Source organism: Gracilinanus agilis, chromosome 3 (genome assembly GCF_016433145.1).
Source record: "Gracilinanus agilis isolate LMUSP501 chromosome 3, AgileGrace, whole genome shotgun sequence".
NCBI classification, from domain to species: domain Eukaryota; kingdom Metazoa; phylum Chordata; class Mammalia; order Didelphimorphia; family Didelphidae; genus Gracilinanus; species Gracilinanus agilis.
Genome location: NC_058132.1, coordinates 210,655,976 through 210,683,000, shown reverse-complemented (window position 1 = coordinate 210,683,000; position 27,025 = coordinate 210,655,976). Strand labels below are relative to the sequence as shown.

Here is a 27,025-nt window from a genome sequence, read left to right as displayed (position 1 = left end):
TTAGGACCCTTAGAATCAAACTTGTATTGCCACACACTTCAACAGTAAATTACTCTGATCTTTCTTTGGAATCCTTCCTAATTTCCCTTTCAATTCTTTAGAGACATAGTTATGACATTGAAAAATGAAGTAAACAACACAGTGATTTCATTTGGGGTAGGAATTTGACATAAAAAGCCATCTTCCTGGATAAAATAAAATTTGCAAAGATAAGGTAAATTAAAATGGAATAGATTGGCTCATAGACTGAAAGTTAATGGTTCTGATTAGACCCCAAATTTGTGGTTCTTTACATATGCTTTCTTACTGATATTGTGTGTTTCTTTCTACTCTAGTTCCCTTGGGAGAAATCCCTTCTACAGGTTTCCAGTCAGATTGAGAAATGGCAGTGTGAACTCTAGCTGAAATTAGGCTATCTCCAAAGCCAGATAATGGCTACAGTGCTAGAGCCAGAGGACCAAGATCTTTGGGAAGAGGAAGGAATATTTCTGGTGAAGCTGGAAGACGATTCCACTTGGAGGCAAGACCCAGTCCTACAAAAGGATGATGCTGTGCTTGAGACCTCACATCAAAATTTCCGGAGATTTCGCTACCAGGAAGCATCAGGGCCCCGGGAGGCCCTGAGCAGACTCCGAGAGCTTTGCCATCAGTGGCTGCGGCCAGAAAGGAGGACAAAAGAACAGATCTTGGATTTGCTGGTGCTGGAACAATTTCTGACTGTTCTGCCTGGGGAACTGCAGAGCTGGGTGCGGGGACAGCGGCCAGAGAGTGGTGAAGAAGCAGTGACGCTGGTGGAGGGTTTGCAGAAACAACCCAGGAGACCAAGGCGGTGGGTGAGGAGGGGGAGTCCTGATCTGTGTGATTTGGAGGGGGAAAGCTTGGTGGTGGGTTGGTTTCTGGGGGTGACACATGCTTCATTTTTTCAGGTTTATTGACTCTACTCTTGGTCAGAACTTGGGTGCTGGGCCTGGGGCAGATGGTGGGTGGCTGTGAGAAAATTTTAGTTGAGCTTAGTGTCTGAAACATTTGCCAGTTGACCATCCTTATTGCTTTGGGACTTTTGATGGCTCCTGCCGCCCATGGCTCCTGACTTTGGCTTTCCCTTCATCAGATGTTGATTCTCAATTTATTGGGGAGGGAGAGTTCTGATTCCCTCAAGGGTGCCCATACATCCCCAGTTACAAAACCCCTCTCTTCAGGTTGGTAAGGTATGAAATCAAACACAAGAGGACTAAAGTTTGGGCGACTAGAAACGGGAAGGAGGGAAATCATATAACCCTAAATGACTAGAGGGAAATGAGGGGGGAGGGGGGAAAAGTGGCTCCACAGCAGTGTCCAGAGCCTCTCCTGGCCCAGGACTTGCTCTCAGTAGCCTTTTTGCTGCTCCCCAGTGGAATGAGACTCTTCCTCCTTTCCTGTCTCTGTGTCCCTAGGGTAGCTTTCCTGCAGGCAGTTCCTTGTAGGTTAAGCTCTGATTGCCCCAAGAATTTCCTCTGGTCCCTGTGGTGACAGGAGATGGGGATTGTTCCCAGGTGACGGTCCATGTGCATGGCCAGGAAGTCCTCTCAGAGGAGACATCAAATCTGGGAGCAGACTCGGAGTCACCGATCGAACAGCCGGAGCCTGTGCATTCCCTGTCCCTGGAGGAGTCGCATGAGGAAGGGCCACAGAGCCCAGATCTGAGTGTTGAAGAGCAGAGCCCCTGCCATGAAGAGGAACCCCAGCCCCTCCAGGAGAGCGGTGGGGAGCCTGATAGTGAGGGGACCACAGCAGTAGGGAGGGAAGAAAGGAGTGTTTATGTAGCACCAGGAGCTTGTGCAGGCTGGGATGGGGGGGTTGATCCTTAGATTTCAAGAGATGGAAGAAGGCATAATCTCAGTTGGATTCCCTGCAGACCGTAGATGATACAAATGTTCTTGGTATTCCCTGGGAGCGTGCGTCTACGTGTTAGTGTTAAGTGGCGGGGTAGAGGCAAATGACTTGAGCTTTTCTTAATGCAGTGCTTCTTAAATTCCACAAGTGTAGTGGGAGTATTCTTTTATCCCAAATGGTGAGGAGGAGGGAGATCTGCCCTGAGTAGGTGGGGAGAACTGTAGCACAGATCTAACCCTTCTTGGTTCTGACTCCTTCTTATCCTCAGAGCTTCCTGTCCCCCAAGACCATGTTCTCCCTGAGGAAAGAAGTGGTGGAGACCAGGAGATGGTTAACCTCCTTACAGCTATATCCCAGGTGAGCTGTGATGTCCACCCCCAAGTGCAGTGCTACTGGATTAGTACTTACTTAGTCCTAATGGTGTCTGTAAATTTGAATTATGCCCCAGCTAGATCATACCTTACACACACACACACACACAAAAGTTGGGTGAGTTGTAAAACTTCCTGCTTGACCTTTTCTGAAAAGAGATGGGAAATGAATTAGAGTAGTCTTGCATTTCTAGGCCTTTAAAACCATTTTTTTTCCTACCAAAGTTTGAAGAGGACAGGAGCAAACTGATAAATATACATTTATTTATTTATTTGTTTAGGGTGCTTTTTCATGGTTACATTATTCATGATTGCCTCCCCTTCCCCCACCTCGATTTCTTTCCCCCTCCCGGAGCTGACAGGCAATTCCACTGAGTTATACTCGTATTATTGTTCAAAACCTATTTCCATGTTATTCATATTTGCAATAGAGTGATCTTTTAAAGTCGAAACCCCAATCATATCCCCATGGAACCATGTGATCAATCATATGTTTTTCTTCTGCATTTCTGTTCCCACAGTTCTTTCTCTGGATGTGGATAGCATTCTTTCTCCTAAGTTCCTCTGGATTGTCCTGGATCATTGCATTGCTGCTATTAGAAAAGTCTATTACAATCGATTGTGCCACAGTGTATCCGTCTCTGTGTACAATGTTCTCTTGGTTCTGCTCTTTTTGCTTTGCATCAATTCCTGGAGATCTTTCCAGTTCACATGGAATTCCTGGAGTTCATCATTCATTTCAGCACAGTAGTATTTCATCACCAGCATATACCACAATTTGTTCAGCCATTCCCCAATCGAAGGACATCCCCTCATTTTCCTGTTTTTTGCCACCATAAAGAGCACAGCTATAAATTTTTTTGTGCAAGTATTTTTCCTCATAATCTCTTTGGGGGATAAAACCCAGCAGTGCTAAGGCTGGATCAACGGGCAGGCAGTCTTCTAAAGCCCTTTGGGCATAGTTCAAATTGCCTTCCAGAATAGTTAGATCAATTTACAACTCCACTGGCAGTGTGTTAGTGTCCCAATTTTGCTACATCCCCTCCAACATTTATCACTTTCCTTTGATGCCATATTGACCATTTTGCTAGGTGTGAAGTGGTACCTTAGAGTTGTTTTGATTTGCATTTCTCTAATCAGGAGGGATTTAGAACACTTTTTCATGTGATTATTGATAGTTTTGATTTCTTCATCTGAAAACTGCCTATTCATGTCCCTTGACCATTTGTCAATTGAGGAATGGCTTGATTTTTTGTAAATTTGACTTAGTTTAAACATACATTTTTAACATACAGAAAACTGCAGTGTAGAATTAGATTATAGAATTATTGTAGAAATAGATTTTTAAGAATGTTTGGGTCATATGAAAGAAGTAGGAGGTTTTCTGTACCACTATTGGAATTGGACCAAATGAAGTTATTCCAAAATTAGGCAATTCCTTGGTTTCCCACTGAACTGCTCACACTGGTCATTCTGTAACATTTATACAATATTCTGACCCCAAGGCATAGGGGTTGTTAAACAAGAAATGGGAAATACAGTTTCTGCTTAAGGAGAGCTTCTATTTCGTTTTTGTGGGTACTGAAATAAAATACATAAGAATAACAGTATGGACAAAGCATATTCCCTTGTACATATTCTGCTCTCAGCTCCTGCTGTACTTTTGCTTCCCCTATTCCTGGAATATACCCCTTCCCTATCCTTCTCTGTACTTGGAATTCATCCATCTATCAGTCAAGGCTTAACCCAAATGTCATCCTCACAATTTCTTCCATTCCTTCAATAACATTCCCATCCTAATGTACTTTGTCTCAGAATTTTCATAACATTTTTTATTCCTTTTATGCATGTCTTTTTTACATTATAGTTTATATATATATATATATATATATATATATATATCTNATTCTGACCCCAAGGCATAGGGGTTGTTAAACAAGAAATGGGAAATACAGTTTCTGCTTAAGGAGAGCTTCTATTTCGTTTTTGTGGGTACTGAAATAAAATACATAAGAATAACAGTATGGACAAAGCATATTCCCTTGTACATATTCTGCTCTCAGCTCCTGCTGTACTTTTGCTTCCCCTATTCCTGGAATATACCCCTTCCCTATCCTTCTCTGTACTTGGAATTCATCCATCTATCAGTCAAGGCTTAACCCAAATGTCATCCTCACAATTTCTTCCATTCCTTCAATAACATTCCCATCCTAATGTACTTTGTCTCAGAATTTTCATAACATTTTTTATTCCTTTTATGCATGTCTTTTTTACATTATAGTTTATATATATATATACATATATATATATATATATATCTGTCTTCTCTTTGTATGAAATTGTTAGCAGTTTAAGAATGGGGATAATAGGTATCTCTTCAGCTCTTAACTCCATATTTGTACACAGTAGGCATTTTTAAGTGTCTGTTTTTGAACAAATGAAAATAATAACAAATGATTGTAAACTTCATGTGTGGAGTGGGTTTTTTACAATACCTTTACCTTGAGTTATGTTTCCATCCAAGGTGTGATTAAAAAGAGGGAGAGAAACATGAATTGGTTTTGAATGGGGAAATTGGAAAAAGTATTCCATAAAGGAGAAACTCTTGAGTTAGAAAGAAGTTTAGAGGTCAGATGGAATAGCATTCCCTTCTGTAACATTCCTGACCAAAAGCTTCTTCAAGAATTGCACTAAAGGGAATGTCACCATTTCCTGAACTACCTGTTCCACTTTGGAGAGCTCGAAATGTTAGAAAGTGTTTTCTTGGACTCAGCCAAAATCTTCCTTTGAAATTGCTCCTTAGACTGCTCAGTAGGGCCCAGCAAGAAACTCCAACCCTGCTTCCACTTGACATCCTATCAAATGTTTGAAGATAGCATTCATATACCATCCAAGTGTTCCATTTTTTAGACCAACAAACTTCCTATTCTTGTATGGCCTTGTTACAAGTCATTTCATTGGCATGTTCATCTTCTGGATATGATTCAGTTTGTCATTCTCAGTGAAATAAATGTAGTACTCCAAATTGGTACAAAAAAGGATAGAATACAACAATAGGACAATCAACTCCCAGGCTAAGAACCTTATACTTTTTTTTTTTCTGTAGCCTAAAACTGTTAGCATTTTTGGCTATCATGTCATGTTATCCTCTTGTCCTCTCAACCCCAGATATTTGTCAAGACTCAATCCAGCCTTCCCTTTTACCATCCTATGCTTTTTTAACCTTTCCATAGGACTTTGCATTTATTCATACATATCAATTTTATTTTACTAGATTTAGTTCATCATTCTAGCTTGGTCAGGTCTTTTTGAAGTTTGAATCTGTTATTCAATGTGTTTGCTAGCCCACATTTGTGTCATTTACAGAGATGATAAACATTTTATCTGTGTTGAACAACTCCAGTCTAAGAACTAATCTCTGTGACATACCATTAGAAACTCCTTCCAAGTTAATCTTAATCACTACTCTTTGGGCCTAAGCCTATCTGTGCTATTATCTCTCCCATATGTCCTCTAACTCATCCATAAGAATGGAAGGAGCAAGCCACTATTCCTAAATTTCAGCAAAATATTTGTTAATGCCTCTGGCATTCCCCTTATCTACTTACCATTAAAAAGAAAACTAATTGTTTTAATTAATTAAAGCTGCTTTAATTAAAATTAATAATAAAATTAAGAGTTAATCTGTCATGACCTGTTTCAGATGAAGCTATACTGGCTTTTCATGATGATTATTTTCTAATGCTCACAATCTTTTTAATGATGTATCCTATAATTTTGCCAGAAATTAAGAGTCAAGTTGGCTGGCATATAGACTGACTGTTCCATTGTTTTTCCTGTTTCAAAAATGAATAATACTCTACTCCAGTGTTATGACACCTCTCCCATTCTGATTAATCTTTGAAAGGTTACTAACCATCACCTATATGCCGATTCTTATGACATAATGTCATTTTCCTGGCCTTGATGCCTTGGAATTAATGAAAAGCAACTAGATTGTCTCTTATTTATTTCTTTACATTAGGTTTCAACTCTTTGTTAACCTTTTAGGTCTGACCTACTATTATATGATCCTAATGCCATTCTCCTTGGCACTGAAAACCATCAAAGTAAGAAGAGTTCTGCCTTCTCTCTGTTGTCTAAACCCCTTATGCATCCTGAGGAATATTTGTCCAAAGCTTGCCATTCTTCACATTTTTACTGCCCTGTTCTATTCTTTTATTCTTATCCTTGATGATTTTCCTTTATTTTATTGTGTATCTGGTTTTTTAAAAATTAAGTGAGTTCTCTTATTCATCTACTTCATCATCTTTAAACAGTTCCCTCTCTCCTTCTTCATCATAAACTCTTTGCATCATTAAAATTACTTTATTGAGAACTTAGGAGGTATCATGATATAACCAAAAGAGCACTGGCTCTGGAGTCCGAGGACATGGGTTTGAATTTTATTTTCTGATGTTTACTACCTGTGTAACCTTGGGCAAGTCATTTATCCTTCCTGATCCTCATTTTCCCCATTTATAAAATGAAGCAGTTGGACTAAATGTCCTCTGAGTTCCTTTCTGGCTTTAAATCTATAGTCCAATGATCTCGTAGCTTCCTATCCTTCTTTGACTTCACCTGTAAATTTTAGGCCATGAAGTCCTACCTGTTCTTCCTCTGAATTCCTTAAAGTTCACTATTCCAAAATCTAGAATGTGTATCTGACTATGCCTGGATTTTTCTTCTCACAAATTCCAAGATCAAGATCTCTTACCCAGAAATAATATCCCTATCATTTCTACTTTAGAAACCAATGCCTCCTTTTGGTCAGAATTAGTTCCAGGATAGCAAATCTATCATGTTTGCTTCTTTTACCCTTTGAACTAATTATGGCAATTACAAATTTGCCAACTCCTGTTTTGAGCAGATCAGTTGAAATGGAGCAAGATTCCATTCTTCTTCCCCAGGAACCTGCCTTCAGAGTAGTTGCCACTGCCTCTCATTTCAGAACCAAAATGTGGGCTTGTTCCTGAAGCATCAGGTATTGAATGAAATTTCTTCTTGTTTCAGGGACTTGCAACTTTCAAGGACGTGACTCTGTCCTTCTCCCAGGAGCAGTGGGGTGACCTGGATCCAACTCAAAAAGAATTTTATGGAGAATATGTCTTGCAGGAAGATTGTGGAATTGTAGTCTCCCTAAGTAAGGACACATTTCCCCTGGGAGTGGATTTCAAGGCATTTCTAATCCATATAGTTCTGTGTTCTGTAACTTCATCTAGTCTCATCTTCCTTTTACAGTGGAGAAATTTAGGCCCAAAAAGGCTGACTTGCTCAGAGTTAAACAGGTAGTAAATAGTAGAACCAAAATCTGAACTCCAGCTCTTTGATCCCTAGGTCTGAAATCTCCAACCCCACAATTGAGTAGGAAGTGGCTAGAACAGAGATCAGGAGCCTCTTGGGCTGTAGGAAAGCGTAATATAAAGAGTGAAAGAGAAAGTTTGAGGTGTGAAAATGATCATCAGAAGGAGAAGAGGAGAAATGGGATGAGAGCAAAGTAGTATTGACTTTCACATTTATCCTATGAACTTGGCAATAGATGCAGTGAAATCTGGAGAAGTTACTTGTCACTGAGAAAGGAAAGCACTCTCAGAAGTGATTTGTGATTGGATTGGAGAATTGAATAAATCAGACAAAAGATACACAATACATACATGTGAATATCAAGCTAGAGGGACTAAGGATTTAGTACCCAAATGTTAGCGTAGCTAATTTGTCAACAACTTCTAAATCTTGGCTGTCTACTGAATGCAGTATTGAACATATTGAACCTTCACAATATTCTTATTTCCTTCCCTTGACTAGCATTTCCAATCCCCAGACTAGAGGAAATCTCCCGGGTTGAAGAGGAGGAAGAATCTTGGGTCCCAGATTTGGAATATCCCCAAGATCCTGAAGAAACAGAGATCCTGAGTTTTACGTACACAGGTAAGGAACAAGATCTTATCCTCAGTGGCCCTCTAGGAGCCACCTCAGTGTTTTCCCATTCCAGGGCAGCTTTCCCTCAGTGTTCATTTGAAATAGTAGTGCTATTGATGTCTGTGGCTGAGTCTATACTCAAAGAAGGAACCCTACTCTTCCTAACCTTTCCTTATGGAGCTTGGTCATAAGGTAACATTCTTCCTTATCTCCCCTCCTGTCAATAGGTCTCTCCCCAATTTCTAGCCTTCTCAGGGATACAGAATATGTCCTGACTCCTGTGATCCTTCCCTCCAGTGTGTATTTTGTCTTTTCCCCCATTGTGAGGAAAACATTACTCACTGTGTCTGATTCTCTGTTTTCTCTTGTCATTTATCTTCATAGGAGATAGGAGTGAAGATGAGGAATTTCTTGAACAAGAAGAAATCAATATTGAGGATCTACAGAGAACTATTTTGGGAAGTCCAGAAATTCCTCAAAATATTGATTTGGAACTACTCTTTGAAGATGAGCCTAGTAGTCCTAGTGAAAGAAGAATGAGTACAAGTTTTTCTCCAGCGCATAATTTCACGAGCCTTCAAGAGAATCTACAATTCCATCCACTATTAGGGAGACCTCATGAATGTCCTGTGTGTAGAAAAACCTTCAGTTGCAACTCCCACCTTATTAGGCATCTCAGAACCCATACAGGAGAGAAGCCTTATAAATGTTCTGATTGTGGGAAAAGTTATACTCGGAGCTCCCACCTTGTCAGGCATCAGAAGATCCACAAATTGCAAGGACCATTTATGTTTCCTCACAGCAGGGACAGATTTGATGAAATCTCTCAGTCACTGCAACATGAGATAATCCCACAAACTGAGAAACCTTACAGATGTGAAACATGTGGAAAACACTTTCGCTGGACCTCTGACCTTGTCAGACATCGTAGAACACATACAGGAGAGAAACCCTTCTTCTGTAGCATTTGTGGGAAGAGTTTTAGCCAGAAGTCTGTCCTCACAACACACCAAAGAATTCACCTGGGAGGTAAACCCTATTTGTGTGGTGAGTGCGGGGAGGACTTCACGGACCATAGGCGGTATCTGGCTCACCGGAAAACCCATTCATCTGAGGAGCTCTTCCTCTGTAATGAGTGTGGGAGGGGCTTCAACCACAGTGCAGCATTTGCCAAGCACCTTCGAGGACACGCATCGGTACGATCCTGCAGGTGCAGTGAGTGTGGGAAAAGTTTCAGTCGGAGAGACCATCTTGTCAGGCATCAGAGAACACACACTGGCGAGAAGCCATACACATGCCCCACCTGTGGAAAAAGCTTTGGGAGAGGATACCACTTGATCAGGCATCAGAGGACCCACTCAGAAAAGACTCTCTTACAGGACCCAAGTACAGAGAAAGCCGAATTCAGAAAAGACTCCCAAGCTGAGGATGGGCTGTGAAAAAAGCCTTTCTGTCATCTTGAAACTTGGGCTTCTTGCAAGGAGGCTCAATGAGCAGCCCAGATCTTGCCTTGCCTCTCTTTGTGTTATTGTGCACATCCTCTCAATTGTCTTTGTTGCCTTTGGGGGAACATTTTTTCTACTCTTCTGCCCCAGTAGGGCTTCTTCATTGAGATGGGGATATATATTTTTTTTTTGGGGATAAGTTAGGAGAGTGAGAGAGCACTAAGGAGATGTGGTTAAGACACCTTCCCAGGAGAGGCTGTGGTGTCTCTAAATATATCTTGGCTTCCTTGAGTAACAAGTGACATAAAATGAGCCACAGGCTTGCTGGGCCTCTGTGTGGCAGCAGACAGCCCTGACAGACAGGAGATGTAGGGCCCTTTGACTTTGTCACAGATTCACTGAATGACCTTGAACAGATAGATCCCATGTCCTTTTCTGTAATTCACTTGCCACATCTCAAAGCGGAGAACATTGTCAATGCACTTTCCTTTGATGGTACAGGGTAGAATGGCAGAGAATTCTGTTCTTACCAAACAGACCCTCAAGGCTTATTATTTGAAGCCCTTTGTGGCTTCTCCCTTCCCAGTTGCCAAGATGGTAAGCAGTGCTGAGATGGAGCTGAGAAGGAGGTCTCTTCAAAGATGACCTTTCTTTTCCCTCAAGTTCTCACTCTGTTGCCATCCATTCACACTCTCAGCTGCCTTCCTTTTCCATCAGATTCTTCTGGTTATGTCCCAGGAAATACTTCTACTACTCAAGGTGAGGTAGGGGAATAAGTAAAACAATTAGGATTCAAAATAAAATTTGTAACTTCCCATCCTTTCCCCCCTCCTCCCTTTTAGATTTTATGGGAGTTTAAGAGTAGTAATAGTTTAGAAAGGCACCATGGTACTAGAGTTATCTTAACTGGAATGTCAGGGTTCACAGAGTTCAGAGTAGTTCGCATCTACCAAGTGAAGAACTAAACGTAAACTCACAAAATGATTAAGAAAAAGCCCTAGCCTTTCTGAGGAGTCCATACAAAGCAACTTGGGGTGAGGTTCTCTACCAACACCTTGTTCCCATCAGTTTTTACATACTATACTATATAATTTCAGGAAAAAAATTCAGACATTCTCACATTTCTTCAACATCTTTAGCCAGTACCTGGAAACTAGGAGATCATTTTAGGAGTGGTTGATTTTAATGCATTTGTGAGTTCTTTTTTTCCTCTTTATTTTGTGTTAACTCCATTCTCATGTTAGTGAGAAAACAATAGCAGTCTCAGTGCTCCCAGGAACCCTTGTTGCGGGATGGTGGTTACTATGGAAACAAGGCTAGTTGCCACGGTAACTCATAGACCCAACCTAATCTAATGTGGGTATGGTAGAGACAGGAGGAACTTTTTTCCTAAAATTGGAACACAAAGTCTGGGCATGAAAGCATGAGGGGGGAGAAGACCCTCTATTCAATGCCTGGTTTACTCTGCTGTCCTGTGCCACCTGTGCTACTGATAGACCTTTCTGCCCTAGAGGTGATAAAATGGGTTGCTAATATCAGCCTCTCCATCCTTTGAAACACCTATATACTTGCTCCCTCCTCATAAAGGGACTTCCATTCATCTCTCAAGCCCCTGTCATGTGACTTCTTGAACTTTCTGAGATTCCCAGGACTTGTCAATTTTCTTTTGAATACTGGCATGGCTCATTCATAGGTCCCGGAATAGAAGTGTCTTAAATGTAAGCTAGCTGTAAAGGAACTTTTAAGTGAGCAAGGTACAATCCCAACCCTTTGGGGAGAGAGGGCTTTCAGGAAGATGGCCATGTACAGAAGGATGCTCTTTCCCCATTCACAGGAGATACATTCTAGAGATCCCTGGGAATGAAGAAATCCTTGAATTCTGTACTGTACCAATAATAAAAATTTCTGAAGAAATCACTGGCAAAACTTTTCTAAGATGTGACTGGAGGAAATAAAAATTTTCTAAGCCTGTTTCATGAAATTAGAAATTTAGAGCTGGAAAAGGGCTTTATAGATCACCAACTCCAATATTAGCATTTCCCATATGAAGAAACTGAGGCCCAGAGAATTGAAGTGACCTGTCCAAAGCCAAGACAGTGACATTAAGATCCTAGAGCTTTCATAATAGCCACAGAGCTAATAGGAGTTAAGTTTCTTGCTGTTGTCATCCTATAGCCCCTGGTATTTGGTGGTGGTAGTGTCTCTGGGACAAGGTGGGGAGAATTTGTTGTAATTTGAGCCTTGAGGAAGGCTCATGAGGCAAAAGTATATCTCCACTAAAAAGCCAGCCTATGGGGTCAAAAAAAAAACAAAACAAAACACTAAAGGGTATTACAACCAGTTAAAGCAACAAGCCACAAACAAAATTAAGGACATTTTCAGCATAAAAAATAGAGTGAAAAGTAATAACTTGAACAAAAAATGAAAAATTGGACCATGAAATCAGAACTACAAAAAACTTCAAACATCACTTAATCCAATGTTTTTTTTTTCTAACAGGGTATATCTTAAGTGGGTATTCAGCCTCCCAGGGTAGCATGAATGATATTGCCAAATATTCTTCTATGTCTATAGCATGCTGCTCAGCTCCTGATCTTAGTAACTATCAAAAAAGAAAATGAGCCGAGTGTGGAATGACATTCCTGATACTCAGAATTTAAAGTTTTGAAAGGATTTTACGCCATCTAGACCCATCTATAACTGAGCAAGCAAACCCTCTATGACACATGGCATCTGGTCATCTGCCCTTTGTTTAAAGCCCTCTAATGAGAGAGGACCCACTAGCTCAGGGGGCAACCCTTTCCACTTTGGGATAACTTTTAGGAAACTTTTTCTTATATATAACAAATCTTGTCAACTTCTCTGCATTGTTCCTAATTCTGCTTTCTGGAGTAAGAATAAGTCCAGCCTTTCTTTTTGATGACAGCCCTTCAGACTCTTAGAACAGCTATGTTGTCCTTATGTCTCCATTCTCCCTCCCCTAAATCTTTTCAACTCTAAACACCTATAATCTTTAATTGAGCCTTCAGGAATAATCTCATCATCATAGATCAAGAGCTGAAAATGATTTCCAAAGCTATCTTCCCTTTTTTTGCAGATAAAGAAACATTTAGGGTGGTTAAGTACGGGACACAGCTAGGTGGCTCAGTGAATAGCCAGATCTAGAGTCAGGGGTGGGTGGTCCTGGGTTCACATTTGGTCTCAGACACTTCCTGTTTGTGTGACTATGGGCAAGTCTTGCTTAGCCTTTACCACTCTTCTGCCTTGGAATTGACAGTATAGATTCTAAGAACAAAAGGTAAGGTTTGTTTCCTAATCACAAAGATAAAGGTAGTAAGTATCAGGGGTGAGCTAATTTGTGACTGACTTTGAGATCTTCAGACTCAATAATCAGTGTTCTTTTCCCTTTTGTTTTTAACCATTAGTTCTTAGCGATCAAATCTTCTATTTCATCCTTTTAATGATTCTCTTGTAGAACTTGCTCAGAGATTGATTCATGCCGCGAGCTCTCTTGGCCATCATTATAACATGCTCTCCCCTTTTTTGAAAACCAGAACAAGGTTTATCCTTCCACAAAGCATTTTTTAAGTGTCTGCTATAGGTAGAGTGCTGTGATTGGACCTAGAGATGATAAAAAAGTTAAAGAGTATACATAGTCACTGTCATCAGACCTTACAGTCTTGTAAAGGGCTTTGGCACATCTTCAAATTTTTGTAATGCATGAGAAGTGCAAAGAATTTAGATGTCCTATCTAATATCCTTAATTTTCTCAGTGAAGTTGGAGGCTAAGTAGTTTTGAAAAAAGTACAAAGGATAAGGCATTATTAGATTTGTGATTAGAGCATATGAAAGTCAAGAATTGTCATGCAATTGTGAGGGCCTAGCTGATGATAGACTTATATAAGTTTTTTTTTTTTTTAAACTCTTACCTTCTGTCTTGGAGTCCATACTATATATTGGCTCCAAGGCAGAAGAGTGGTAAGGGTAGGCAATGGGGGTCAAGTGACTTGCCCAGGGTCACAAAGCTGGGAAGTGCCTGAGGCCAGATTTGAACCTAGGACCTCCTAGGTCTGGCTCTCAATCCACTGAGCTACCCAGCTGCCCCACACCATAAGTTTTTAGTAAAATATTGCATATCCTTTATTTCAATGATAAGTCAAAACCTTAGGTGAAGAAGTGGAGAAATCAGCTTTCAGAGGTTATCTGGGAATAATAAACACTATTAACAGATTGAAAATTAGTGGAAAGCTAAAGGAACAGTGACTTGAGCAATAGCTCATTAGACCGTGGTATGAAGACTTGATAGAGGGTGGATGAAGCTGGTGGGGAAGAGAGGAATGCATAAGATTTTGTAGTTTATAGTACAAGAAGTCACAAGGATGAATGTGAGTGGGAGAGGTGGAAAGGTGGGTAATAACAGCAATAGAATTTCAAAATTGAGGCTCTTGGAAGTTTTATATTTCTAGATGATGAAATGCAAAGTGTGTTGTGTATGACTAGGTGGGTGAAGGAGGGGAGTGAAGTGAAAGGTTTGAGAAATTGTGTGGTCAGGAAGTTAGAAGGCCTGTCAAAATGAGTACTTAAGATCATAAGGATAGCAACAGGATGAGGAAGGATTGGAGGTTATGAATCAGTGAATTTGTTGGAAGGGACTTCAGCTATTTTAAGCATATATGCAAAAAATCCTCAGTATAACAGAGTTGACAAGTGATAATTCAGTCTCTGTTTAAAGAACTTTTATCGCCACCACTACCACCCAATTGGGAATCACTTAATTCTCGTCGTAATCCATTTCACCTTGAGATAGTTCTGATTCTGACATCAATGCTAAAGTCAATTCTTGGCAACCTCCACCCCCTTTTTTTCCTAATTCTGTCCTCTGGGATCAAAATAAAGAAGTAAAATTCCCCTTTCTAATGACTTCAGAAACTGGAAGACATCATGTTCTCCTGAGTCTTCTGCAAGCTAAATATCTGCATTTCCTTCAACTGATCCACATGCAGCATGGTAGCATATCCTGGCTGCCCACTTCGGTGCTCATCAGGTTAACAATGATCTTTTTAAACCGTGGCTTCCAGAAGTGCACTGAATGAGGGCAGATAAGGGCAGAATTCTAAGGAACTATATAAATCTCTGCCAAGAAACTGCCGCTCAATTCAGTCCAAAATGGAATTGGCTTTTTTGGCTATCATATCACATGGCTGATGCATAGTGAGTTTGAAAACTGCTAAAACCCATATCTTTTTAAACTGCTTTCAAACCACATTTCCCTCACCCATTTTTATGATGATTTTTTTTTAATCTAAGCTTAAGACTTAACTTCTCCCTATTGAATTTTATTATATTGAACCCAAACTAGCCTATCAAAATCTTTTGGGATCCTGACTATCATCTCCTCCTTTCCTCAGCAGCTTTATGGGCCTACTATCTATGCAATTATCTAATTTGATAAAAAAATTATTTTTTTAATCACATCTCTGGGATACTCCATTTGAGGCCTGATACGTAAACACTGAAACATGGAATCTAGCCATCTAAATGTATCATCTAATCCACATCTCTCCATCTTTATAAAAATAGCTTGGATGCTTTATCAAATGTTTATAAATCAAAACTCTAGGATTCCCTTCAACTACTTCTATAGTCACCCTGTCAAAGGAAATGTGATTTGTCTGACAAACTATTCTTGATGACTCCACGTTGGCTCATTGTAATCACTACTTTCCTTTCTAAATGCTTGTTAACCATCTTTAAGAATCCATTATAGATTTTTTCTAGATATTGAAGTCAAATTCACTGTTCTAAGTGGCGCATTCTAGTCCCTCTTTTTGGAAATGGAAAATTCACCCTTTTCCCACCCTGTAGCACTTTTCCCATTTTTTACCTTCTGTCTTGGAATCAATTCTAAGTATTAATTCCAAGGCAGAAGAGTGGTAAGGATGGGCAATGGAGGTTGTGACTTGCCCAGGGTCACACAGCTAGGAAGGGTCTGAGGCCACATTTGTACCCAGGACCTCCCATCTCTGGGCCTGAGCCACCCAGCTGCCCCTGACAACTGTACTTTTGCCCCATTGGTGCTTGTTGAAGCTCTAGCCATGCCAAGCAGGGATCTTATTCCTCTAATGGTTCTTCTTTTCTTCCCAATAAGAGAATAAAGAAAGTGGGGCAACCCTCATGGCACTCAACTTTCCCTGGCAACCTAACTTTATAGAACCATGTCACACTTTTTTTGTCCTCTGTTAACTGCCCTTGCTTTCACCTTCTGTACATTTTCAAGGCCACTGTGCGATGGCAAGTCCCTGTTTTCTATCAGTCTCTTTAGATTAACTCCTTCTTTTCCTTCTGTCAAATAAGGTGAAAGCTAGATGCTGAAGTCTTCAAGAAAGTTGGAAAAATTGCCTAATGGTCAGTTGAAGGTCACACAAGTGACCAAAAGAAGGTAGCATTCCATGCCCTTCAAAAAATGGAAGCGGCCTAAGACCAGCAACAGAGGAATTTGTCAAACCTTTCTCCTGGCCCTGTGATGGAGTAGAGTAGAAAGAGGAAATCTCAAGGGGAAGCCCATTTGAGTTCAAAACAGGGAAGATGGGAAAAGGAAGTTCCATTCTGACAAGCTGAATTGAATTCTTTAGTGTCAGCTATAGGCAGGGAAACCCAAGTAGACATGCTGGATAGATAATTGATAATCAAGGTAGAGATATGGGAAAAATGTTGGTATCATTGAACATTTGAATTCCTAACTCATTTTTAGGATTGGCTATTTGAAACAGTAAGCATTTAAGAAGGCAAGTCACTTAAAAACATGTGAAGCTCATTATTTACTAATTCAGAATAGGAAAAAGGTAAAGTTGTGTACACACACACACACACACACACACACACACACACACTCCTATCTCTCTCTTTGTGACAGAACTGCCTTTCAGATACACCACATCTGTCAGGGTCTTACATCACTGACTCCAGAATCCTAAAATGACTCCTTGTGGAAAGACACTAAGACATAACCACAGTGTGACTTCCTCCTCCTGATCTTCAGTTTGCCCTCTGTCAAATCTAGACCTCTGAAGATCCTCATAATTGTTGGCTTCCACAGTCATCACTTTATTGACTATTTGATCAATTCAACACACTTAAGCCCTTACTATATGCTAAGCACTGGTTACTAAAAACAGCTTTCTGCAGGATATGCTGCCTAAACTGGGCCTTGAAAAAAGCTAAGAGTTCTGGAGAAGATGAGACAACCTAGACAAAGGTTCAGAGGCAGAAGGTGGACTATTAAATTTGGGAAACAACCAGATCGGTTCAGCTGGAATGGGGTATGAAGGAAAATGACCTGAAATAATTGTGAGAGTATAGACAGGAGCCAAATTGTGGAGAGTTTTAAAGGTCAGGCTGAAAAGATTATATATTACTCTTCTCCACTGAAGATTCCTGATCCAGGGAATGATATGGTCAGACCTATTCTTAAGAATGCTAATTTGGTAACTGAAAAATGGATTGGAGAGAGAAGAAAATGGAAGCAACAAAACTAATTAGGAAGCCTTTATAGTTGTCCAAGGAAGAATTGATGAGATCTGGCCGAGAATGGTGGTTGAAGAAGTGAAGGATCCTAGTGATAATGTGGAGGTCGTAACAGCAAGACCTGGCAACTAGTTAGATATGGAGGTTTAGGGAGGAAGAATAGTTGAAGAGTAACTCTCAGGCTATGAATTTGTATACTTGAAAGCATTCCATTCAAAATAGGGAAGTTTGGAAGAGGGGTGATGTTGGCTTGGGGGTAGGAAATAAGGGGTTCTGTTTTTACTTTTTGGGTTTGTTATGAGACATCCAGATAGACATATATTCAATTGGTGATTGAGGTTTAGAGATCAAGACTGAATATTTAGATGTGGGAAGCATCTACACAGACATATACATTTAATTCATGAAAGCTAATGATTGCCAAGGAGAAAAGCACAAAGGGAAAGCCAAAGAGAGACAGAAAGTCCTAGACCCACACAAAGGTAATAGCAGGAAAATAAGATGATCCAGTAAAGAAGACTGAGAAAGAGTGAACAGAGAGATAAAAGGAGAACCAAGAGAGCAGTACTACTGAGGAGGAGGGAAGAGTATACAGAAGAAGGTGGTGGTTGAGTGTCAAAAGATATCAAGGATGAGGACTAAGAAAAGTCCTTCATAGGCAGCATTTAATAGATGTTTAGTTCAGCAAGAGAATGGGGGCTCCACAAGGCACAATGGAATAGGGAATTGAGTATTTGGACTCGAGGAATGACTACAAAAAGGATAATGATGAGAGTAAAGAAAAAGTTAACAGGATGAAAGGATTTTCATCTCAGCATTTGGTGACTGAACACAAACATGGGGATGAGGAGGGGACAGGAGACAAAAGTAGCTCCCTTCAGCCAGTTAAAAAAACAATTAATTGGGGGCAGCTTGGTGACTCAGTGGACTGAGACCCAGGCCCAGAGATGGGAGGTCCTGGGTTCAAATCTGGCCTCAGACACTTCCTAGCTGTGTGACCTTGGGCAAGTCACTTAACCCCCATTGCCTAGTCCTTACCACTCTTCTGCCTTAGAAACAATACCTAGCATTGATTCTAAGACAGAAAGTAAGGGTTTTAGTTTGAAATTAAATTAAAAAGTTAATTGAGTGTACACACACACACACACACACACACACACACCAATCCTCCAGGAAGAACATAGTGTCTGCTTGAAGTTATTAGCTTGTCACTCCAAATACTGGGATCAGGATAGGAAGAAGCAGATGGAAAAAGCAGAGAATTCTATCCCACTAGTTGGGTCAATAAATAACCACTGTTCATGTGTCCTTGGCTGGACTAAACTCATACTCTGTGCCAGTTTCACAGTCTCATGCTCAGGCTCATGGGAGATGAGGCATTTCACGTGGAACATCCCTGTACCCCAGGCTCTGGAAAGGAAAGATCTCTAGCATGTATTCCACCCTGATTCATGGCATGTTTCTGAGAATGATGCCGGTGGTAATTGGGTTCCTTCTGCTGGCCTGATCTCACACCGAGTGCTACCTTTACAGTATTCTTATTTCACAATCACTATCACCACAAAAATGGCTCTTGGCACTCTCACTCATATGCCACGAGACCTGTATCATAGTCATACCCATCCCAGCAATCCCACCCTCAAGAGAGTGCCCTCACTGGTCTTCTGTGCCGCAGGCAATGGCAAATGCTCTTCAACTCGGCCATTCGGTCTGTCAGAACATAATTGGCCTGTGTAGAGGGTGGCTGTGGCTGGCCAGACTAGGATGGTCACAAGACTCTCGTCCACTTTTCTACCCCTACTTAGGGTGCCCCCTGCCAGTCTGGCAGCTCATCAGTTAGAGCGATGGTTATCCATTATGGTGATGGGCCTCAGCTCCAGGCAGTTGACATAACAAATGATCTCTAAGGAAAACAATAGAGTTCAAGGTGAGATTCAACTGAGGAGATGGGTGAGAATGAGTTGAAAAAGATTATTCAGCTCCAGCCCAGAAGACTATGAGGATCTCATGAATCTTCTACCCTCATCCAACCCCATTTCTTCCCTAAAAGTTTCCTTCACACTGCCCTACATATAAAGGTATTATGGCAAGAGCAATGAAGAGTCAGAAGATCTTAGTTTGAATCCTGGCTCTGAAGTTTGCCTGCTTTGGAACCATGGGCAAGTAACTTAACCTCACCAAGCTTCATCTTTAAAATGGGAGTACTAACTACAGAACCTACCTCATAGGCATATTTTGAAGCTCAAATGAATTTTGTGTAAAGAGTTTTATAAATCTTAAGGCATTATGTAAACAATTACCCTTACCTTCTGTCCTAGTAACAACTCTAAGGCAGAATGGCAAGGGGTTAAGTAACTTACCCAGTCACCCAACCATATTTGAACCCAGGTCTTCCCAACTCCAGGCCTGGTGTTCTATCCACTGAGCCACCTTACTGCTTCTGTAAACAGTTATTTTTACTACCCAGTAAATGCCACCCCAACCTCTCCCTCCCTTGTATTACTCCCCACTCACCACCCCATTTCTTATTACCCCTCTACTTCTCTACTGGGCAAGAGACAATTCTATACCCCAGTGAATCTGACTGTTCTTCCCTCTCTGACCTAATTCCAATGAGAGTAAGGTTTAAGTGTTAATTGTCACCAACCTCTTCCTCCTTTCCATTGTATTGGTCTTCTTTCCTCCCCTAGACACCCCCTGTGCCTCTTTATGTGACATATTTTACCCCATTCTACCTCTTTTCCCATTTCTCTTAGTATTATCCTTTTTTTCACTCCTTGTTTTTTTATATTTTTTGACATATCAGCCTAAACAGCTTAACATTGTATCCTCTATGTATACTTCTAACTGCTATGATAATTATAATGTTTTTAAGAGTTAACAGATATCATAATTTAAGAATACATGTCATTTGACTTTATTGAAGCCCTTAATTTTTTTCTCTTTCTTATTTATCTTTTTATGTTTCTCTTGAATTCTATATTGGGGCATCAAATTTTCTGTTTAAGTCTATTCTTTTTTTTTCAGGAATGTTTGGACATCTTCTATTTTATTAAATAACCATACTTTCCTCTGAAAGAATATAGTCAGTTTTGCTGGGTAGTTGATTCTTGGTTGTAAACCCAGTTGCCTTGCCTTCTGGAATATCATATTCCATGCCTTCTGGTCCTTCAGTGTGGATGCTGCCAGATCCTGTTTAATCCTAATTGGGGTTCCATGATATCTGAATTATTTCTTTCTAGCAGTTTGTAGTATCTTCTCCTTGGCCTAGGAGTTCTTGTGCTTGGCTATGACATTCCTGGGAGTTGTCAGTTGGAGATTTAATGCCAGAAGTGATCTGTGGATTCTTCCTATCTCTATTTTACCCTCATAATGTCTAGGTTTGTTTGTTTGTTTTTGGTCATGATTTTCAGGTAGTCCAATAATTCTTAAATTATCTCTCTTGGATCCATTTTCTAGGTCACTTGTTTTCTCAATGAAGTATCTCATATCTTCAATTTTTTCATTCTTTTGATTTTGTTCTAATATGTCCTGTTGTCTCATGAAGTCATTAGCTTCAATTGCCCAATTCTAATTTTTAAAAGACTGAATTTCTTCCAGTACCTTTTGATTCTACTTTTCCTTTTGGTCCTTTCTTCCTTTCAAGTCATTCTTCCCTTCTTCTAATTTTTTTGGGTTTTCTAGCAGGTCAATTCTAGCTTTCAATGCTTGTGCCTCTCTTTCCAGATGACTTATTTTGCTTTTTAGGCTACCATTTTCCTGTTGCCATTTTTCTTCAACCTGTCTTTTTTTATTTTTAAATTCCTTTTTTTATGAAGGCTCCATAGCCTGCATCCAATTCTCTGGGTTTTTTTGAGGCTTTGCTTGATGTTTCCTGGGTCTCATCTTCATCCATTGGTTCTGTTCTTTGGTCCTTACCCCCACAGAAGCTTTCAATTGTAGCTTTTTTCCCCTTCTTGTTTACTCGTTTTATTTACTCTTTTTCCTTCCCTATGGACTATATAAACTTACCCCTCTGTTGATTTACTGAACCAGAGTGTATGCCTGAGGTCAAATCTTCTCTTTTCTCAGTCCTCTACTGGTATACTAGATTCAGCTGGTTGAGCTAACCTGCTTAACTGGTCTGCCCTGGGGCAAATTTTACACTATAGACAGAGGGCTAAGAATGTTCAGCCAGGCGTACCACCCCCACAAGTTTCTCCCTACCAGTCCTTGTCAGAGCCCTAGACTGAGGCAAACCCTTGCAGTTGCAATCTCTGCCCCAGGCTCACATAATCAGCCTGGTCTTATTGCAAGTCTCAGTGCTGGGTGGGGGAGGGTGTTCAGTCAGCCTGCCTCTCCCTTACCCCATAAAAATAGGCACCCCGTGCCTACCTTTCAAGTTGTTTTCAATAGGAGAGCCTAGTGACTCCTTGTTGTTGGGTTTGGATTTCTGTTTTCTTTGAAACACAATATAAACATTGGTTTGGAAGGATTGTCAGAGAGGTTTGGGCCTTAGGTGCTCCCAAGCTGCCATTTTGGCTCTAACCCTCCAAAATGAAATTTTTCTGTCTTGGCCTGTTCTTGATGAAACTATCAAAAAAAAAAAAAGTAGCTTTTGTGATCACTGCTTCCTTTTCTAGGCATTTACTCTCTACCCCTTTAATAACAGACTCTAGAATTTTCCAGGAAATAAAACAAAATTTATTTGGCCTGTGGTTTGTAGATTCCACCATGTTCTCTTCTTTGAAAATAAGAACATTTGTTCTTCTCCAATCTTGTAGCCCTGTCCTATTCATCACAGTCTTAGAAAGTTCACTGGAGGTTATTCAGCAATTACCTCTACCAAGTCTTTCAATACCCTGAAATATAGCTCTGGGCCAAATGGCAAGAATTTATTTTGAGGAGCTAGGTTTGCTCTTTTTATTTTCTTGCTTGTCTTGGGTAAGGTAAGCAGTATTGCCAGTTTTGTTCAGTTTCTGCCAGTCTCTCTTTGACATAAAAAAAACAACAACAAGAAAAATTAGAACTGACCAGTCCTGCTTAAACTTCAATATCTTTGTCCCTTCGATCCCAGTTTGTAGCTCCTTCTCTTTTACCACAATATGGAATTGAATATATCTGGGCTTATAATTCCACTGATATATGGAACTCCCAATAAGGAAAATACCTTTTCCAATTCAGAGCAGCACCTTCCCTGCAACTTAAAATCTTAGAGAATTACCTAAGCGCCGAGAGATTGTAACTTACTCAGAGTCACAAAGCCAACACACATCTTGTCTTCCCGACTCCCAAGACATGTTCTCTATCTAGTTTGCCATACCACTTTTCCTTTTCCCAAAAGAGCTTAAAAACAAACAAACAAAAATAATTCTTCTTTTTGTTTTCCTTGGCATTCCTTGTCAATCTTGATTCATTCTTCAATCTGAGGAAGATTTAGGGCTAGAATAAATTTTGGAGTTCTTCTAACCCACCTTTGTTATGTTATAGAGGAGAGAACTAAAGCTCTGAGAAATTCAATAACTTTCACACGGTTACTCTGGTTCTGGAGTCAGAGGGCCCAAGTTCAAATCCTGCCTCTGAAACTTACCACCTTTATGACCTTTGGCAAGTCATATCTCCCTGAGTCTCAAGTTCAGCATCTGTAAAATGAAGAAGATGGATTAGATGACTTCTAAGGTCCCTTCTAACTCTTAAGTTTCTGATCCTTCAACAACTTAGTCACTTAGTAGGTAGCAGCTCCTCCAGGACTGTCCAAGGACGTAAGATAGGAGGTTGCTAAAGTGCCAGATGGTAGGAAAGGAAAAGTAGAGTAAAGGTAAGGTTAATGCTTCATCCCTGGGTGTCATGGACAGCCTGCTTTGGAGTCAGGAAATCCTGGATTCAAATGGGCAAGTTTCTCAATCTCTATGAATCTTGGTTTCTTCGTGTATAAATTGAAGATGATGCCTGAAATACCTTCATCACAGTGTTGTTTTGGGGGATAGAAGAAATAATGTAAACTACGTTGTACCATATAAATGTCAGGTTTCATTATTGTTAAGAGAAGGATCATAATTCAGGACTCTCAATATTTCACACCTGGAGAATTAATTTTTATTTAATATGCCTATTGTAATGAGCATAACACATGAACCAAGTCTTATTACCTGTTATTTTCATCAAGATTAAGAAAAATCACATGTAACTTGAAGAGCAATGTGCTAGCATCTCTGCAAAGAATTGGAAGCCTTTTGATTGATTATGTCTGTTTAGTCTTCTGTGATGTGGAATGGAGTGTTCTCTCCCATTGAGGCTGTGGGGTGACACAGATAGAACCCCAGGTACGGTGTCAAAATTTGGGCCACTTTAGCTTTGCCCTTCAGGAGCTTAGGTGATCTTGAGTGAACCTCTGTTTCTGCGGGCCTCTAATTCTGTAAAATTCTGATGAGATCCTGATATTGCACACCCTACCTTCAAGATTGTGAGGATGAAATGAGAAAATATTTGTAAAGTGTTTTGTAACAGTAAAGCACCATATAAATGTTAGTCATCACTGTTGTTTTGTTGTCGAGCAACCAGAGGGGGATAGGGTTATCATCTATTAAGAAACTGTACAGTTGGCATTAGTATTTCTTAGCAGAATTAGTGTTTGCAATGAGGGCAGGCATGGCCAAATGTCACATCCTCTAGAGTCTTGTGTTACTGGAATAAAGAATGTGAAATTATGTCTGGGGCTATGAGCTGCCACCCTGCCCCCCAGCAATACCTGGGCCCAGTGTGCTGATTGGCATCTTTTCCTACATTTGTAAATCAAACATCAACTTAATGAGCACCATTTGACCTCTGATTTGACTGGTTAGACAGGAATTTTGTCCTATTACCATATAATACTAGATGTCAAATTCCCATACCAAAGGAGCTAGAGAAGACACAGAGTGGTTACTGGTTCTCTCTGTACTGAATCTGGTACGTGCCAACCTCTCTTCAAATCTTAAGAAATTATATCTGTGTTGCTTTGATGAGAATCTCTAAGTGGAATATTTTTAGGTGGGAGATGGAAGATAATCAGTGTTGGGGAACCAAACTAAACCAGAAAGGATTCAGCTACCCCTAAGCATCTCCCATGCCCCTACTTCCTCACCACCTATAATGGAATAGCATATCAGTAGAGGAAGGAAGGGGAACAAGTACTTCCTTTGTGGGAGCTAAGTGCTAAGCACTTTGTAAATATTTTCAGCTGTACAACTCTATGAGGCAGATGCTATTATTTAACCATTTTATAGTTAAAGAAACTGAGGTAGACAGAGGTTTAGTGGCTTGCCCAGGGTGACATAGTTAGTGTCTGAAACCATATTTGAACTTGGGTTTTCCTGATTCCAAGTCCAGAGCTCTATCCACTGAGCCACCAGGTTCTATCCACTGAGCCACCAGGTTGCCAATAAAGTCCTATTATATGTTTTCAAAAAGATTCCAGAAAAAAAAAATCTGTTACTTGAATAGTAGTTATGATACAATAGAAAAAGCAAGAGGCCTAGAAGCCATTCCTAATTGATACTGTCTCTCTGACCCTGGACAAATCACTAAACTTCCCTATATCTCAATTTCCTCTGCTATAAAATGGGAATAATAATATGCCACAAAGAGGTTGCAGAAAGCAGTTTTGAAGGCATGAATGCTATATAAATGTGAATTATTATTGACAGAAATTATAAAACATTAAAATCTAACCATGTGGAGGCACAAGGTATTGACTCAAAGCCAGCAAGACTTGGATTCAGGTCTTTTGTGTGGCACAAGCTGGCCAACTAGTGCTGGACAATAGTGTGCCCAAGTCTTGTGCCCAAGACAGCCCTTGGAGAGTGTGAATTACAGAGAAGGTGTCAACAGCATTGTTAGAGGGAATTCTCTAGAAAGAAATCACAGGATGAATCCTTATCCCCAGAGCCAACCAACAATCAAATCAACAAACATGAGGTTATTACTGTGTGCAAGGCTCTATGATGCTAGGGATACATGGATTAAAAAATTGTAGTCCTTTCCCTCAGAGACATTCTCTTGGTGCCAGGTAGGGGAGAAAGGTGGTAGCAGATAAGATATATACACATATAAATCTAAAACAGGGTAGGCATCAAAGAAGAGATACAGAGAAAGTGTTCTAAGAAAACTTGTGAGAGAGAAACCCCTTTTAGCTAGGAGGATTGAAGGAAAACTTCATGGAGGACCTCCTGTGTCCTTTCATCATATGGCATTTCCATCTGTATCTTACTCTGAATCTTCCATAGAATATCTACTCAGAATGAATGAATGAATGAATGAATGAATGAATGAGCAAGTGAGTGAATAAAACATCTTTTGTGCTAACTTTATGCACTGGGGCGATCCGTGACCCTGGAGTCAAGAAGACTCATCTTCCTGAGTTCAAACTTGACCTCAGACAGTTACCAGCTGTGTGACCCTGGGAAAGTCACTAAACCATGTTGGCCTCAGTTTCCTCAACCATAAAATGAGCTGGAGAAGTATCCGGATCCAGCCGGATACAACCGCGAGAGACCCGTGAGTCAGCCACCTGGAAGAACCATAGGGGGAGAAAAGGGAGACCGAGGCGCAATAAAGACAAATCAGTCTTAATTGTGACAAGGCTCGTTTATTGTGTGCAGGGAGTGGGTTTATATGCTTCTAGGACTGGGGTAAGGAATTTTCCAGTGGTCTCGGGCCATTGGTCTCGCCACGCCTATCCCGGATAAAGCTGGATAAGTTTCTATTTTCGTTTCTTGGGAAACCCTTCACTAAGTTTTGTTTCTATGGTCTCTATAAGTTTTGTTTCTATGGCCTCTGGTTTTTAGGTTTCGTTCGTTGGTCTCTGACAGAGAAGGAAACCACAAACTACTGCATTATATTTCTCATGAAAACCCCAAATGGGGTCATGAAACTCTTCTCTTAGCTCTCCATTCAAAGTGCATCTCACCAACCTTTGCTCTATCCCTTTTGCTTTAATGATAAGTCATATGTGGAAGAATAATAGGTCTTCAGCAGCTCAGGTCTCTCATGGGGCACACTGGTGTTTGATGTCAGAGGCACAGCTAGGAATTCTTTCTTCTTGGGGAGGAAAGAGTTGAGCAGGCCCCACAAGGGTTTTAGAGTCATTGAGGCCTGGGAATATTGGCCTGGACCAACATGCAGCCCAGGCCATGTGAGGATCTCGAAGTTCTCAAGGCAAGGCAAAAACAGCTGCAGCGAGGTGGGAGCGAACCATTCTTTATCAGCGCCCACCAGGAAACGAAGCCTGCCTCCTTAATTTTTGATTACTTGAAACAAAGCCCCATTTGTCCTGTGCTAGTTATATCTTCAAAACAGAAGCCAAGCAATTTTAAACAAAAATGGCAAAGAAGCAAAACAAGGAAGAGAGCTCAGTGCATAAAACAGGCTTGCTGAAGCCAAACCACCAAACCAAAACAACATCAGAGAAAGTTAAAAACATGTAGAACAGAAGGCAAAAACATGCACGACTATTCCTGAAACAGATGTAAGGACATTAAGGAAGACAAGTGTTAAACTGGAAAAAAAAAAAAAAGTAAAGCATTGAGGAAAATTAAAAACAGCAAAAAAGTGCATTTAAAAGTATAAAGTCAATGACACATTGGTTTTCTGAGCACCCATCTGCTGGGATGATGTGATACATAACCAGAGAAGTCAATGCAAATTAACAATAGATAACATTTCCAATGGGGGGAAGAGGGAGAAGTCAGAGATTAGGAAAAGCTTCCCGCCCGATGGAGCTTTGAAAGGAGGTGGGGATTCTATAAAGCAGGCATGAAGAGGGAGAGTCAGTCAGGTAGGCCTGAGTTCAAGTCCTGGCTCTGCTATATATTATCTATGAGATCTTGGACAGTAAGA

At 40.5% G+C, this 27,025-nt stretch overlaps 1 protein-coding gene across 1 annotated transcript; it reads left to right on the top strand.

Moving 5' to 3' along the window:
- Positions 1 to 431: 431 nt before the first annotated feature.
- On the top strand, positions 432 to 11,556 carry ZNF202 (zinc finger protein 202). The gene is made up of 6 exons (XM_044666414.1): positions 432 to 833; positions 1,533 to 1,740; positions 2,141 to 2,229; positions 7,296 to 7,425; positions 8,088 to 8,210; positions 8,586 to 11,556. Exons 1-6 carry the CDS (start codon positions 432 to 434, stop codon positions 9,638 to 9,640), a joined length of 2,007 nt encoding a protein of 668 aa, XP_044522349.1. The 3' UTR covers positions 9,641 to 11,556.
- Positions 11,557 to 27,025: the final 15,469 nt, after the last annotated feature.

Coding starts and splice junctions, on each gene's coding strand:
- ZNF202 (XM_044666414.1), top strand. CDS start 432: ATGGCTACAGTGCTAGAGCCAGAGGACCAAGATCTTTGGGAAGAGGAA. Junction 834..1,532: donor CCAGGAGACCAAGGCGGTGG/GTGAGGAGGGGG, acceptor GATTGTTCCCAG/GTGACGGTCCATGTGCATGG. Junction 8,211..8,585: donor CCTGAGTTTTACGTACACAG/GTAAGGAACAAG, acceptor TTATCTTCATAG/GAGATAGGAGTGAAGATGAG.